Here is a 15,969-nt window from a genome sequence, read left to right as displayed (position 1 = left end):
CTTGAGTTGTTTCCTCCCCCAAAATTCTCAGCGTTGCTACCGCGGCCACCTCCGTTGGGGGCTCTGAGCCTCAGTTTACCGGTTTGCAAAATGAGGTTGGATTGAGAGGCCACGTGCAAAGCGCCTGGCACGGTGCGCGGTGCGAAGCAGGCGCCCACTGTGGGCCAGGCGCCTCACAGGGTTTGGTGAAACCAGGCAGGGGTGCCGAGGGGCTGCGCGGACTGCAGAGCGCAGCGCACAAGTGGGGCGGGCGAGCTGGGGACGCCGGAGGGGGCGGGGCAGGGGCGGTGGGTGCGGGGACCGGGGGTGGCCGCTCGGGGGTCCGCCTCCCGCGCTCCGCCCGGGCCCTCCCCTCCCCTCCCCTCCCCTCCCCACCTCCCCTCCCCTCGCCTCCCGGGTCCCGGGCCAGCTAGAGGGCTGTGGGCGGGCGGAGCCGCAGGGGGCGTGTGGCGGCGGCAGGAAGGGGCGGGGGGCTCCGGAGCACCGGGCAGGAAGAGACGAACCCACCGGCCGCCGCGGACCCAGCGCGTCCCCACCTTCGGACCCCGCCATGTGGGGTCTCCTGCTCGCCTTGGCCGCCTTCGCGCCTGCCGTCGGTCCGGGTCTGGGGGCGCCTGGCACGTCGGTGCTGGGACTTGCGCCTCCCGCTGCCACCGAGGCCCGGGGCTCGACCCTGGCCCCGCAGAGCAGCCCGGTACAGCCGCCCGCGGGGAAGAGTAACGGTGAGCGCCCCGACCGAGGGCCCGCTTCTCGGGCTAGTCGGCTACCCTCCTCCCCTGTCCGCTGTGTGCCCACCCTTCCCCGACACACGCGCTCACACACGCACACACACGCTCACACACTCCCTGCCCGGAGCCTGTGTGCCCACCCTTCCCCGACACACACACACACACACACACACACACACACACACACACACACACTCCTCCCTCCCTCCCTCCCTCCCTCCCTCCCGTCCCTTGCTACGGCTGCTGACTCAGCAGACCCAGTTCCCGGCCAGAGCAAGTCAGCAGTCCTGGGAGGGAGCCAGTAGGATGCTGCCTCTTCCAGCCCCAAACCTTCCCTTTTTACGGATGAGGAAACTGAGACCAGAGCCAGGAGAAGGGGAGAAAGAGGGACAGACAAAAGCCCTGAGGGTAGCAGGTGCAGAACTAGACCTAAGGACAGAGCCTGAGGGCAGGGGCCGGAAGGAAAGATGGAGAGCAAGGTGGGGAGAGTGGTCTTTGCTAGCGCTGCCTGGAGGAACGGGGCACTGTGAGGGGTGGGAGAGAGGCCGGCTGCCTCACTTTCTGACTTCAGATGCAAGTACAGAGATGAGGAAGGCAAAGGGCTGGCAATCAAGGAGGGCTTCTCAGAGGAGGCAAGTGAAACTGGGTCCTGAAAAGCGGGTATCTCTGAGTCAGGAGGAGCTAAAGAGGGAGGGCAAACAAGAAGGACGCTGTATGGGGAAAGGCATGGGTCCCCAGGTAGGTAAATGTACAGCGCTTTCTGGAGGTATCTGCAGAGCGTGGGGAACTCTGGTGGGGAACCAGTGACTTCCGCCCTGTTCAAGGCCCTGTACTGCAGGGCAAGCAGGACACAGGCCCAGCCGTGGAAAGTCTGGGCACCTAGGCAGACAGTCTGAGGATGGGACATCTCAGCCCAGAGGGCAGATGCAGCAGTAGAGGCGGATCAGGGCTTTGGAACATGAGATTGGGTCTAGGGCTAAGGAAGCCTCCTGGGCTGAAATTCAAAGAATGGGAATTAGGCAATAAGATCCGGGGGATGATGGAGAAGGTCAGCCAAGGCCAAGGCCTGCAGATAAAGAAACAAACTCAGGGATGCCTGGATGGCTCAGCGGTTAAGCTCTGCTTTCGTCTCAGGGTATGATCCTGGGGTTCGGGGATCCAGTCCCACATCGGGCTCCCTGAGGGGAGCCTGCTTCTCCCTCTGCCTATGTCTGCCTCTGTGTGTGTTTCTAGTAAATAAATAAAATCTTAAAAAGAAAAACCCAAACTCAGCTCTTTGGAGGAACCAAATAGTTAGTTCCCTGTTAGTGACTGGGTGACTGGGTGTAGCTCTCCACTGGAGAGGTTCAGAGACCAGGCTGGCCAAACATGTAGTCATGTCAAGAAGGAGCCAGGGAAGTGGTGGGAGAGGCAGGTGGGAGTCAGACGTTAAGTCCATGCTAAGGTCTTTGGATACCGGGTGTGGGGGTGCTGCCAAGGACTGGCATGCTTTCTTGGGCTGGCAGATGACTCCCTCTGGCATTCTTCCCTCCCCTGGTGCTCTGCCTCCCTGGTCCCCAGGGACCTCAGAACAGCATGTTCGGATTCGCATTGTCAAGAAGAAGAAGATCATTATGAAGAAACGAAAGAAGCTAACTCATCCTGGACCCCTGGTGACTGCCAAGCCTCCGGTGACCACCACCCCTGCAGGAGCCCTTGACCCCTCAGAGGAGCAGGAACCAGGTATTGCTACTCCAGGGACCCTTCCCAGACTTGCAGCCCCTGGGCCACATACTAACATCACTTTTGGCCTCATGGGCATAGGCATGCCCCCAGCTTGCCCAGCACTTGGGCAGGCATGGACTCGGCTTCTTACCTGCCCTGACCACTCTCTCTGGTCTTGTCTCACTGCTCTGCCCCTGCCCCAGGCTGCCCCCCCTTGGGTCTGGAGTCCCTGCGAGTTTCGGATAGCCAGCTCGAGGCATCCAGCAGCCAGTCCTTTGGTCTTGGACCACACCGGGGACGGCTCAACATCCAGGTCAGCAGCCCTGGCTCTGAGCAGGGCGCCTCCTAGGAACTTCCTCCCTCCCCAGCCCCCAGCCCCCAGCCCAGACCACTCTATACTGTTCACTTAGATCTGATCACCATGTCCTGTGCTCACAGTCAGGCCTGGAGGACGGCGATCTGTATGACGGGGCCTGGTGTGCTGAGGAGCAGGATACTGAGCCATGGTTTCAGGTGGATGCTAGGCACCCCACCCGCTTCTCAGGCATTATCACACAGGGCAGGAACTCTGTCTGGAGGTGAGGCAGGCCAGCCCAGTCCAGGAAGTATGGACAGAATCAGAAGGGTTGCGGTGGGAGTCCTGGGGTCACCGATAATCTCTCCCCTGCTCCCTGCCAGGTACGACTGGGTCACATCATACAAGGTCCAGTTCAGCAATGACAGTCAGACGTGGTGGGGGAGTAGGAACCGCAGCAGTGGGATGGATGCGGTGAGTGGTGCCATGGTGGTTGGGGCCCACTATAGGATCCTGGACTGGACTGGGGCTGCTCTGACGTCAAGGAATAGATGCCCGCTTGGCATTCCAGGAGAAAGGGGGTTGTCAGAATGGGTAGCACTCACCAGGCAGCCTTGAGGGCTAAGCTGCTTTAGAACATGTCCGCATCTCCCTCTCTCCACCGGGAGGGTCCCACTTCATGCCACAACTTCCTGCTGGAACCCCCTTTCTGGTGATGGGCCTCACCACCTTGTATCCCTTCTCACCTCCTCGTGGCTCTGGCTTTCCCATCTCATGGACTCCTTTTTATACCAGGCTACAATGCAGGGCCTGGCCAGCTTTAGGACTGGCTGCTCCTGAGTCCTGTGGCCAGATTGGTCTAATAAGCTGTGACCAAGCTGCCTAGGCTGCCCATGGGCAGGGGGTCTGGGGTGACGTACAGTGCAAGTCTCTGGCTGAGCCCACAGGATAGGTTTGGTGATGAGCTTAGAGGCCGGAGTTCTTTCTCTGGTCTGGACATGCTGCTGGGTTTTTAGCAGTCCCACCAAAATACTTGATGCCCGCAGGTGTTTCCTGCCAACTCAGACCCAGAGACACCAGTGCTGAACCTCCTGCCTGAGCCCCAGGTAGCCCGCTTCATTCGCCTGCTGCCCCAGAACTGGCTCCAGGGAGGCACATCTTGCCTCCGGGCAGAGATCCTAGCCTGCCCGATCTCAGGTGAACAGTGGGCCATGGGCTGGATGAGCAGGGTAAAACTTCTAGCATGGACTCCTCTTTGATGGAGAATTCATTCTCCACCAGATCCTAACGACCTATTCCCTAAGGCCCCTGAATTGGAATCCTCTGATCCTTTGGACTTCCGGCATCACAATTACAAGGCCATGAGGAAGGTCAGACATAAGCCCTATGAGCCAGGAGGGAGGAACTGCCAATCTTAGCTCTTCTTCCCACTGGGGCATAATCTGCTACAACTGTCTTCATGTCTCCACATCCCCCACTGTCTCACCCTTCTCCTGTTGACCCCTGAACTCTGCCGTAATTTCCCTGGTTTTGATGCCTCCCTTGTCCTAACCCTTCCTTCTGGTCTGCTCTGCTCTGCTATATGGTGCTGTGGTGCCCCCATCTGTGTAAGTCCTTCCACGGCCACGTGTGGTCTGACCCTTGGGTCCCATCCTCCCATGCCCCATGCTATGCTACACTTCACCACCCAGCTGATGAAGGAGGTGAACGAGAAGTGCCCCAACATCACCCGCATCTACAGCATCGGGAAGAGCCACCAGGGCCTGAAGCTGTATGTGATGGAAATGTCGGACCAGCCTGGGGAGCATGAGCTGGGTACTGGCAGGTTCTGGGTGGGGAGAGGTAGGCACAGAGAAGGGTGGGGGGCATGCGCCAGCGCCGAGTCCCTGTGTTCCCAGGAGAGCCTGAGGTGCGCTATGTGGCTGGCATGCATGGGAATGAGGCCCTGGGGCGGGAGCTTGTCCTGCTCCTGATGCAGTTCCTGTGTCATGAGTTCCTGCGAGGGGACCCACGAGTGACCCGGCTGCTCACTGAGACACGTATTCACCTGCTGCCCTCCATGAACCCTGATGGCTATGAGACTGCGTTTCGCCGGGTAGGCCACCTGGCATGAGGGCCACCCTGCTCCTTCTGCCCTGGTGCCTGCTTGGCTTGAACAAGCCCCTTCCCTGGCAGGGCTCGGAGCTGGTGGGCTGGGCAGAGGGCCGCTGGAACCACCAGGGCATTGATCTTAACCATAATTTTGCTGACCTCAACACACCACTGTGGGAAGCAGAGGATGATGGGCTAGTGCCTGACACTGTCCCCAACCATCACCTGCCACTGCCCGCCTACTACATCCTGCCCAATGCCACTGTGAGTATTCTGGGGGCAGTGGTGGAGGGCCACCCAGGGGCACTCATCTCTGTCTCCCCCCTACCTGACCTTTCTCTCTCTAGGTGGCCCCTGAAACGCGGGCTGTGATTGAGTGGATGAAGCGGATCCCCTTTGTGCTGAGTGCCAACCTCCATGGGGGTGAGCTTGTGGTGTCCTACCCATTTGACATGACTCGGACCCCGTGGGCTGCCCGTGAACTCACACCCACTCCGGATGATTCCGTATTCCGATGGCTTAGCACCGTCTATGCTGGCACCAACCGAGCCATGCAGGACCCGGACCGCCGACCCTGCCACAACCAGGACTTCTCCTTGCATGGCAACATCATCAACGGCGCTGACTGGCACACAGTCCCGGGGAGTATGTGCCTCAGGATAGAGTTAGCCCCGCCCCTGTAACACTGCCCCCGTGAGACAGCCCACTGTCCAGTCCGGTGGTGTGGATTCCCCCCAGGAAGAGTCTCACAGAGGAGGGCACCCGGAGGGCTGGGCTATCCGCCCCTCCCCACCAGGCTCCAGTATCTGTGATAACCCTAGGTATGAATGACTTCAGCTACCTCCATACCAACTGCTTTGAAATCACCGTGGAGCTGTCCTGTGACAAGTTTCCTCACGAGAACGAGCTGCCCCAAGAGTGGGAGAACAACAAAGATGCCCTCCTCACCTACCTGGAACAGGTTGGATCTGAATCCCTACCACCCCCACCCCCACCCCCAGGTCCATCTGTGTCACTGCTGTGGTCTGCTGTCCCTGTGGATTGCAGCTCCCATCAGGGGGGCCTCCCAACATCTGACTCATATGTGCCTTGGCTCACACTTGGCATCAGACGGACTTGGAGGGTTAGAGCATGGAGAGCATAGTCTGCCAACAGGGTGGCCTCAGACATCATGAGCCAGGAGGAGTAGACCCCACACACTCACAGCCCGCTAAACCCAGTCCATAGAGCTGTCCCCGAGCTGTCTCGGGTGGGCTGTTTCCAGAAGAAACCCAGAATGCTAGTGCAGGGGCGGGGGGTGCTGGCATAGATGCCTCCTATTCCAGAGGAGCTGTATGTCTTGCGATGGCTTCATAAGTATACTTTCCAAGGGTTCCAAAATGACAAACTTGATATTAAGGGTCACTGAGCTTGGGAAACCCAAAGACAGGTCTTCCTCCTGGGTGTTTGTAGCTCTCCCAGTCCAAATCCAATTTATTGGTTGAGTTATTTTTACCTGAGTATTGCCACCTAGGAACCTAGACATAACCATCACCAGGTTTGCCCCAAACAGAGCCAGGGAATGAAGGGCAGGTGCCATTCTCACACAGTGGGGAAAGGGTTTTGATAGCACCCCACCCTTCCCTATCCCCATATAGGTGAGAATGGGCATCACGGGAGTCGTGCGAGACAAAGACACAGAGCTGGGGATTGCTGATGCTGTCATCGCTGTGGATGGGATTAACCATGATGTGACAACAGGTGTGCTGTGAGGGTATAATGGAGCTGGGGGGTGGGGGTGGGGCTTTGAGTCGGGGTCAGAAGCAGAGGATCACCATATCCTTATCTTGGCCTTCACTCCTCTCAGCATGGGGTGGGGATTACTGGCGCCTGCTGACCCCTGGGGACTACATGGTGACAGCCAGTGCTGAGGGCTACCATACTGCCACCCGGAGCTGCCGGGTCCCCTTTGAAGAGGGCCCGGTACCCTGCAATTTCCACCTCACGAAGACTCCCAAACAGAGACTTCGAGAGCTGCTTGCAGCTGGGGCCAAGGTGCCCCCAGACCTCCGGAGGCGGCTGGAGCGACTGCGGGGACAGAAGCACTGACATGTCTGGGTGGAGAGCCCAGGAGCGGCGGGCAGGCTGGACCTGTCCAGAACTGAAGGGGGGAGGGACACAGTAGGGGAAGAGGTGCTCAGGCACATTAAAGCTACTTGGCACCTCACCTGGCCTTCCTGTGGTCTCTGTGTGTCCCAGCTCCTGCCCCGGGGCCAGGCCCCAGCCTCCCCTTCTCCCCCATCCTATTCTGCACATGCTTGCCTTCATCGATTAACTTCTGGAGAGATGGTATGGAAAGGTGTACCTGCCCGGGTTCTTCTTGAACCTAGGGCTTACCTGAGCAGCTCATCAACCAATTTCAGGCACCATGGCAGTGCTCAGGGCCGAGCATGCAGGGAGTCCAGGACGAACTGTGCCCTTCCAGCCTCCTGGGACTCTCAGTCAAGACGGGGGACAGTTCAGTGCAGTGTGAGGGATGCTAAGGTGGAGCCCTGTTGCTGTGGGCGTGCAGGTGGGATTCCATACATTTGCGTGAAATACAGCATGGCAGTTGAGCAGGGACTCAGATGTCAAGGACTCAACAGGCATACATGAAGGTTCTCAGAGGGTAGATGGGGGGTGAACCAAGTACCTTGGGTGTATGGACAGAGAGCCCCAAGTAGGAGAGACCAAAAAAGGAAGACAGAACAGCTGGGGACGTCTGAATTTGCTTCGCCAGCCAGTCTGGAGTGTTGGTAAATGACAAGGTTTGATTCGTTTCTTTTAGACTGAAGGGCGAATAATGTGTCTTGCCAGGGAAATAGCCCCCTCGGGTATGTCAAGCAGAGGAAAATTTAATGCTGGACATTGGATGTAAAGGTTTTGGAAGAGCTGGATGATTAAAAAGAGAAAAGGGAGTTTTACCTAGAAATGGGGCTACAGGCCACCTGCAGCCACCTATAATCATTTGTGGTCACCTGCCATGGCCAGGGCCTGAAACAGAATAATTTCTCCCTTCCTGCCACTTTGTAATCTCCAACCTATGAAATCCATTGGCAAAATCTAACTGTAACTGGAGCACCTGCCTGGCTCAGTTGGCAGAGCATGCAATTCTTGATTTCAGGGTCATGAGTTCAAGCCCCACCTTGGGTGTAGAGACTACTGAGAGAAATTGTTAAAAAAAAAAAAATCTTAACTGTACCCTAGGTCACAAAGAAGCCTGCAATATGTAATTATCAGGCACCCAGCCCCCTGAAATTCAGAGGAGAGCTTGTAAGGGCGGGGAAGCAATTACTAACATGTAAATTCAGCATAAAGACATCCAGATAGTCTTCTGTTACGTAAGCCTCCTCGTGCTGGGCTGTTACATCGTCTCTGTCTCTTGAGCTGTCTCTGGCTCTCCTCCCTCTCATATTTTCAATCTCAGATCATCAGGAGGAATTCAACGCCACATCTCCCATCTCCCTGCTTCCTACCTCTAGCTCCTCTTGTACAGCATCACCTTTTTCCAAACAAAAAAGATTGTTTTTATTCACTGAAGTTAAGGAGACCTAATAAAAAGTGCACTTAAGTGCTCAGCTTATTGGCCAAGTGGATAACAAGATGGGACTCAACTATAGACCATAATAGGGGCGGCTGGGTGGCTCAGCGGTTGAGCATCAGCCTTTGGCCCAGGGCGTGATCCCAGGGTCCAGGATCGAGTCCCATATCGGGCTCCCTGTGTGGAGCCTGCTTTTCCCTCTGCCTGTGTCTCTGCTTCTCTCTGTGTCTCTCATAAATAAATAAATAAAATCTTAAAAAAAACACAAAAAACTATAGACTATAATAAACTCACTTCCAATGTAAAGAAAGAGGCACCCTGAAAGTAAAAAGGATGAAGAAAAAAGATACATTATGCAAACATTAATCAAAAGAAAGTAAGAGAGGGGGCTCAGTCTGCTAAGTGTCTGTTTTTGACTCAGGTCATGATCCTAGGGTCCTGGGATCGAGTCCAGCAGGAGGCTCCCTGCTCAGCAGGGTGTCTGCTTCTCTCTCACCCTATTGCTTATGGGCTCTCTCTTTTTCTCTCTGTCAAATAAATAAATATTAAAAAAAATAAGTAGAAGAGGCTTTTTCTTTTTTTCCTAAAGATTTTATTTTTTTAAGGAATCTCTACACCTAATGTGGGGCTGGAACCCACAACCCTGAGATCCAGAGCTGCATGCTCCACCAACTGAGCCAGCCAGGTGCTGCAGGAATGGCAATCTTAATAGCAGCTAAAGTTGACTTCAGGGCAAAGAAAGTTGTCTTTCTATATACATTTTAGATTTAGCAGTTCAGAGGGAGAAACAGAGCAGGCTCAGTATTTTTTGTTTTGTTTTGGAAATTGGCTCTTGAGTATGAAAAGGGAAGGCCCAAGGTAAGCAGGCAGTGATGCCAAGATGATGTCTTGGAAGGAGACTAGAGGGACAGTAAGACTGCCAGGAGGGTCACCTGATCTGGGAGGTGGAGAAGCTGGGTGGGGAGGGAGAGAACAGGCACAAGAGGGTGGGCAGCTTTCAGAGGCATCTCTGACAACCTGGGGCCCTAGATCAGCAGAGCCAGTGCAGACAACCATCCAATACCCTCCCAGCAAGTGACCGGGACTACTCTTGAGTGATCTCTCGGGGCAGATCCCTGCTCTCTTTGTCAACAGTCCAGGACACTCCCAATAATACTCGCTTGAAGCAGAAGGGATCAAGAAGTAGTAATGCCATAAAGGCCTAGCCCCCTCCCCCCCAAAAAAAGGGATGCCTGAGTGGCTCAGTGGTTGAGCATCTGTCTTCGGCTTAGGGCGTGATCCTGGGATCCGGGCTCGAGTCCCGCATCAGGCTTCTTGTGGGAAGCCTGCCTGTGTCTCCGCCTCTCCCTCTGTGTGTCTCTCATGAATAAATAAATAAAATCTTAAAAAAAAAAAAAAAGGACTAGCCTCCATTCTGGAAGTATTAGAAATGGGGATGGTGGAGGCCCATACTGTCTCACCCAGAACCTTCTCAACAACCAGTGCACCCATCCCCTGACTGAGGGGAGCATTGGCTGCTAACAGCTTGCAACTCCCCCCATGTACTATTCTTGGCTAAATGCGAGCTGTCTGACAGGGGTTACGTGTTCCATCCCGCTTTGGTAGCCTGTGACCAAGGACTGACTGGCATGGAGGTATTAGAACTTTCTCCTTGCCATTGAGAGGGTCCAACGGTGGTGGCCCAAGCTCCAGAGCTCCATGCTGGGATCATTCTCTGCCCCTTCCCCTGCCCTGTTCTGCCTCCTTCACTGCTTTTCTTCTAGAGAAGACTTGCACATGCACCCAAATCCCCATTCTAGCTCTGTTCCAGGGAATCCTGCCTAAGAGAAGGGGCTCATGGCAAGGGCTGAATAAGCGCGGGATCTAACGGCAGCGTAGCCCCCTCACACTGTAGCAGAAGAGGCCTCGCTGGGGGGTTCTTCCTCCTGCTCTGGCAGCCCCCACTCCGCACATCCATACCCACAGGCACGCACGCAGGCTCATACAGCTACCTGCAGCACCCCCCTCCCCTGTCTCCCACTGAGCGGCTCCCCCAAGGAAGCAGGTTTGAAGGAATTCTGTCAACCTTGAGACTTCATTATGAGCTTTTGGGTGAGATCAAGAGAGGGGATGTCCCTGCCTCACTCAACAAGAGGTTTGAGAGATGCCCAGCAAGCAGCATCTCAGTACCTGCTCCTGGCCTGGCCTGACCCTGGGACCTTGGAGGACTTCACGCTGTGGACCAGGCCAGGGCACCATTGACACGCCTGCCAAGCTTGGGCCTGCCCAGCAGCCACTCCACCACATTCCACCCGGCAGCCACAGTTTGTCTTGGCAAGGTGGCCCTCTGGGCTAGGCTCCAAGGACGGCGTAGGGAGCAGCCCCAGACAAATCAGCTTTTACCACAGAAGCCAAAGCTGGCTGGGCTTGAGTCCATGCCAGCCCCAAAGTGGCCTGACCCTCCTCCACCCACCTGAAGGTAAACTCAGACTCTGGGCGAATGGTGGATGTGTGGAGAGGAGCCAGGCTCCCAGGTGAGTGGAACCCCAAGAGTGGCAACAGGGACTGGGACCCGGGCCAGAGGGCTTCCCTGGACTCACGGGATGGTTGCCTGACTGCGGAATGTCCCTTGGCCACAGTGCCGGGCAGCACTTTACAACTTTGCCAATGGGATGCATCCATGCTTCCCCTCTCCCGGGGACTCAGGAACTTCCCCCAGCTCCCCGGGAGCCCTGGCAGCCCAGGCTGAGGGGCCCACTGCACAGCCAGGGATGCATCAGGAGCGGCTTTCATTCCCAGGCTGGCAGGGGATGGGGAAGGAAAGGCTTAAAAGAAACAAGATGTCAGGATGCTAGTCCCCAAAGAACAACAGACCTGGTAAGACATTTTTGCTTCCCCTTTTAAACATGACTCCTCCTCTCTCAAGGAATAAAATTACCTAAAGATTGTGAAAAAAAAAAAAAAAAAAGAATGTGAAAAAAAAAAAAAAAAGAAGAAGTCTAGTTTCTGTTATTGTCCTGCTGAGAAGCCTCTTCTACATCTTTAGTCAGGAAACCTTTTCCATTCTGTGTCCAGTAGGGGGTCTGTGCACTCAGAACCCTCCCATCATACCCCTGGGCAGTCCTTGCAGCTCCAAACCCAGAAAAACCCTCAACCCCCCAGGGGTGCCATTCCGCTCCCCTGTTAAGGCTTCTGGCAAGGCAGGGAGGTTTGGACACCTTTCCCTTTGGGAAGTAAGTGGAGGCAAGTTCTGGACAGACAGCTCACAGTACGCTTCTGGAACTCCAATACAGGGGACCCAGAGCCAAGAGTCCAGCTGAGGAGAGACAGGATTTAGAGTTGAGATAGAATGACTTAGTGAGACATTACTTTGTATTTGTTATTGTGTTTGCAACCCTGCTCCCAGAAGGTAGCATGGAAGGTGGTCTGCGGGGTCTCTGCATTTTGTTTCCCAGAAGCCTAACTTCCTGAGAAGTGGGGAGGGTGAGGACCAATGTGTGCCTTCTTGGAGAATAGGAGAGAGAGGGAGAGAGACTGAGGGAGAGAGATATTGAGAGAAAGGGGGCATGGATTACCTGTTAACAAATGGTATCTCCTGGGCAAATGATAGGAGTTTACCATTAAACACATAATTAGACAGTTAATGTGATGGTTTAACATTAGACACATAATGAGTGTAATTCAGCATGTTAACAAAATAATGGAGAAAGTCATGTGATTATCTCAATAGATGGAGAAAAGCATTTTATAAAAATTTGAACATCTATTCATAATTTAAAAATTTTTAAAGAAAATTAGGAATAAAAGGTTATCTGTAAAACCAAACATGGTACTTAATGGGGAAAAGTAAAAGCTTGCCTTTGGTGGTCAGGAACAAAACAAAGAAGTCCACTATTACTCCTTTTATTCAACAATGAATTAAGGATCCAACCAGTGGATTTAGGCAAGAAAAAGAAACAAGGACTGGAAATGAATAAATAAAACTGTCCTTTGTAGTTAAGAAAATCCAAGATAATCTACAGATAAAGTATTACTAGAATTGAGTTAAGCAAAGTTGCTAGGTATAAGGTTGCTGTTCAATAATCAATTGTATACACATGACAGTGAAATTAAGAAAATGTCATTTATAACAGCATAAAGTAATCAAGCACTGAGGAATAAATGAGAGGTGTATAAGACAGAGGCCTATAAAATACTATTAAGGGAAAATTTAAAAGATGGAAATGAATGAAGGGATATACAATATCCATAAAATGAAATTCTCAATATACTAAAGGTGTCAATTCTCCATTAACTGATCTATAAATTTACAGATGCAATGCCAAGGAAAATTCAGCAGGTTTTTGAAAAGTAGAACTGAATATACTGATTATTACAGTTATATGGAACTGCAAAGGACCAAGTATAGCCAAGATAATCATGAAAATCTAAGTTGGACAACTTGTCGTGCTGGATATCATAACTAACTACAAATCTAAAGTAATTAAGATAGTGTGGTATCGGTGCAAAGATAAAAAGACCAATGGATCAGAAGAGAGAATCCAGAACAGACCCATACATACATGGACACTTGATTCATGATAAAGGTACCACTGCAGTGCAGTGGGTAAAAGTTGGTCATTTTGATATCATTTTGGTAAATGGATCTGAGCCAACTGACTATCCATACAAAAATAGTTAAAGCTTGATTCCTAGCTCATACCATACTCAAAAATATCTTCTGGATTTGGGGGTAGGTAAAGATTTCTTTAAAGCATACAAGAAGCACTAACCATAAAGAAAAAAATTGACAACTTAGAGACTACATTCAGTTAATAAATTCTGGTAAAAATCTCATAATGCGGGGTACCTGGCTGACTCAGCTGGAAGAGCATGTGACTCTTTGATCTTGGGGTTGTGAGTTCAAGTCCCCCATTGGGGGTAGAGATTAGTTAAAGTAAAAAAAAATGTTTTTAAATCTCACAACGAGAGCAAAGAGAAGGAGAATGTTCAGGAAGTAATAGAAGGATGAGTCCCTGGGATGGTCAATGCTGCACTTCCATCAGAGGGGGTCTTCTTGTGAACACCAGTCTTCAAGCCTGGCAGCCTCAAGGGGGGTGGTTCATTACCTTCCATCAGCCAACAGGTGGTGTTACTGCCAGTGAATGGTAGCAGAGGAAGGGAGCTCAAGGGTATAGGTGTGGGTAAAAAGGCGGGAGGGACCACCCTTGGCTCAGGAGCTAGAGCTTCAGAGAATCACTGTGAAGAGCCCGTCTCTTCTAGGGGAGAAAGACACCATGATGTATGAACTTCTTCCTATATAGAGAAGCTATCCCAGGAAAGAGAAAAGATATTTGGGGGTCCATCTGAACTACCTCACTCAAACATGTTCAATGCTTGCCTCAACTCTAAAATTGATCATGCAGTGGGAAAACAGACCTTGGAGTTTCTTCGGGCAAAAAACTTCTAGTCTGTCTTCAATGGCACAAAGTTTATTGTTTTAGCTTTTAGCTTTGGATCCACAATCCACCTAGAATTCATTTTTGTGTACAGTGTGAGGTAGAGGTCAAATTTAATTTATTCATATAAATATCCAATGGACTCAATGTCATTTATTGAAAGGCCATCCTTCTCCCAGTGCATGGCACTTCCCATTTTTCTGGGAGATTTTTCTTTTTTGGAAGAAGACCCCCACCAATATGGGGAGAAGGGCATTTTGCAGAATAGCCAGCAAGAGGGCTTGTCAAAGCTGCTGCCCACCTTCCCTTGAGTCCGTGAAGCCTGTCCACAGTGAGTCCTGTCTGAGCTAAATGCAGCCCCAAAGGCTGCCAGATCCCCAGAACACAGCAGCCTGCTTCCGCTGGAAAACCTATGTGGGAGGAAGGCAGAGAACTTTCTAGAGATGCTCTCTCGCTAGCAGTAGAGGCTCTTGGTGCCCATATCCCTTTGGATTTACACTTCGCTTCCAGTACTTGTCGCAACATCCTGTAACAGCAGCCTAACTGGTGGCTTTTTCTCTGCAGGTAGGAAGGCAAGCCAGGAGTGCCAGAAGGGTAATCCCCTGGGAGCAGTCCCCAGGCAATTACAGATGAGGGCTGGAGGATCAATATCCCAGATTCTTTGCCACTTGGGTTGGGAAAGCTCTGAGGTGTGTTCTACACTGTCCCTCAGACTCCAGCAGGGAACTTGTCTCAGGTTCTGCTTCTATGGGAACCAAAAGTAAGACACATGGGAAAGAACATTGGATTAGTCAGCCTGGGCCATCATAACAAAATAGCATAGACTGCGGGCTTAAACAACAGAGATCTATTTTCTCATAGTTCTGGAAGTTGGAAGTCCCAGATCAAGATGTCACCTGATTTAGTTTCTGGTGAGGACTCTCCTTCTGGCTTATAGATGGTCACCTCACTGTATCTTCAGAGTGGAGAGAACTCGGGAGTCTCTTCCTCTTCATACAAGGACGCTGGTTCTATGAGACTAGAAACCCACTCCTCTGACCGTATTCAGCTTTAATCACCTCCTAAGAGACCCTACCTCCAAATATATCACATGGAGGGAGAGGTCAGGGCTTCAGTGTATGAATTTCGGGAGGACACAATTCAGTCCAAAGCAAGCATCACTGATTTAGTCCTGCCTTCTGCGGACGAGGGGGTGGACAGTGTTGACTTGTATGGTAGCCTGAGCACAAGTCTTGAGATCTTTGAGAACAGATCTCACATCTCATTTATATTGGTCACAGCACCTGACCCATCCCAGGAACCAGACTGTGACCACCATCTAGCTACCACCTGCGTCCAGTGCCAATTTCAGTTCTGCAGGTGTTCAGACTGGGAGGACCTGGGCAGCCTGGTTGGAGCAGGGCGTGGGCTGGCAGGCTTTGGGGCTCTGCAACATAGGCTGGAGGTAGGAATGGAGTGGGAGGCCAAGTGAGCAGTGAGATGAATGGAAGGCTAGCCAGGTCGTGGGCCTCAGGTGAGATGAATCCCAGGTATTGGCCAAGAACACAAGAAGGAAGTGAAAGCCTCCAAAGGATAGTAGTGGCCCATCTATATTTGTCCAGAAGACCACAGGGCATGGGCCCATGGGTTGCAGTTTCCAGAGGCCAGAGGCAAGGAGTATCACCACCAGGAAGAGAGCTTATAAAACCTGAGGCCTGGAGCTAGGCCCTGGGTTCCCCAGAAGAGGGTCAAAGAAGTGGCTTCCAGAGTCAGCCATCCAGACCTTGGGGATCTAGGGGACACATCTCAGGGGACAGCAAGGATTCATCCTAGGAGAGAGGCAAGTGAGCCTGGGAATCTTCCAAACTCTGAGACAGGAGAGCCAAGGTGCCTAGGTCTGGGACATGGGGGCGAGTAGCTGGGACTTGCTCAAATAGGCAACCCAGGACCAAAAGCTGCCCTCCCTTGCCCTGCAACCTCCATTTAGAATGGGTCTCACCTCAGAGCCTCTGTACAACTGAGCAGTGTTTCATTTGCGCTGTTCTGGTTCCCAGGAAGTCCCATGACAACCTCTACCTTCATCCTGGCCAGACAGCTGGGGGACTGAGTCCTCAGTGGCCAGACCGTGTTCCCAGTCTAAGCTTTGGGAGCAAAGCCCATGTCCTAGGTCCTCAGGCCTGCTAGCCTGCCCACCAC

General features: G+C 52.7%; 1 protein-coding gene across 1 annotated transcript; it reads left to right on the top strand.

Moving 5' to 3' along the window:
• Nucleotides 1-469: 469 nt before the first annotated feature.
• On the top strand, nucleotides 470-7,024 carry CPXM1 (carboxypeptidase X, M14 family member 1). Its single transcript, XM_055302193.1, has 14 exons — nucleotides 470-722; nucleotides 2,289-2,450; nucleotides 2,636-2,745; nucleotides 2,871-3,010; nucleotides 3,111-3,201; nucleotides 3,774-3,924; nucleotides 4,009-4,097; nucleotides 4,419-4,542; nucleotides 4,626-4,822; nucleotides 4,903-5,082; nucleotides 5,166-5,463; nucleotides 5,640-5,779; nucleotides 6,456-6,558; nucleotides 6,665-7,024. The coding sequence occupies exons 1-14, from the start codon at nucleotides 551-553 to the stop codon at nucleotides 6,904-6,906; spliced, it is 2,199 nt and encodes a 732-aa protein (XP_055158168.1). The 5' UTR covers nucleotides 470-550; the 3' UTR covers nucleotides 6,907-7,024.
• Nucleotides 7,025-15,969: the final 8,945 nt, after the last annotated feature.

The sequence above is a fragment of the Nyctereutes procyonoides genome, unplaced genomic scaffold (assembly GCF_905146905.1).
Source record: "Nyctereutes procyonoides isolate TBG_1078 unplaced genomic scaffold, NYPRO_anot_genome, whole genome shotgun sequence".
In the NCBI taxonomy this organism is placed as follows: domain Eukaryota; kingdom Metazoa; phylum Chordata; class Mammalia; order Carnivora; family Canidae; genus Nyctereutes; species Nyctereutes procyonoides.
The sequence above is the reverse complement of the archived record's forward strand: the minus strand, read 5'-3'. Positions and strand labels throughout refer to the sequence as shown.

Excerpts from the sequence above, each read along its gene's own strand:
- CPXM1 (XM_055302193.1), top strand. The coding sequence starts at position 551 with ATGTGGGGTCTCCTGCTCGCCTTGGCCGCCTTCGCGCCTGCCGTCGGT. Across the intron at positions 2,746-2,870 it reads GGGGACGGCTCAACATCCAG|TCAGGCCTGGAGGACGGCGA; the intron begins GTCAGCAGCCCT and ends CTGTGCTCACAG. Across the intron at positions 5,083-5,165 it reads ACATCCTGCCCAATGCCACT|GTGGCCCCTGAAACGCGGGC; the intron begins GTGAGTATTCTG and ends TTCTCTCTCTAG.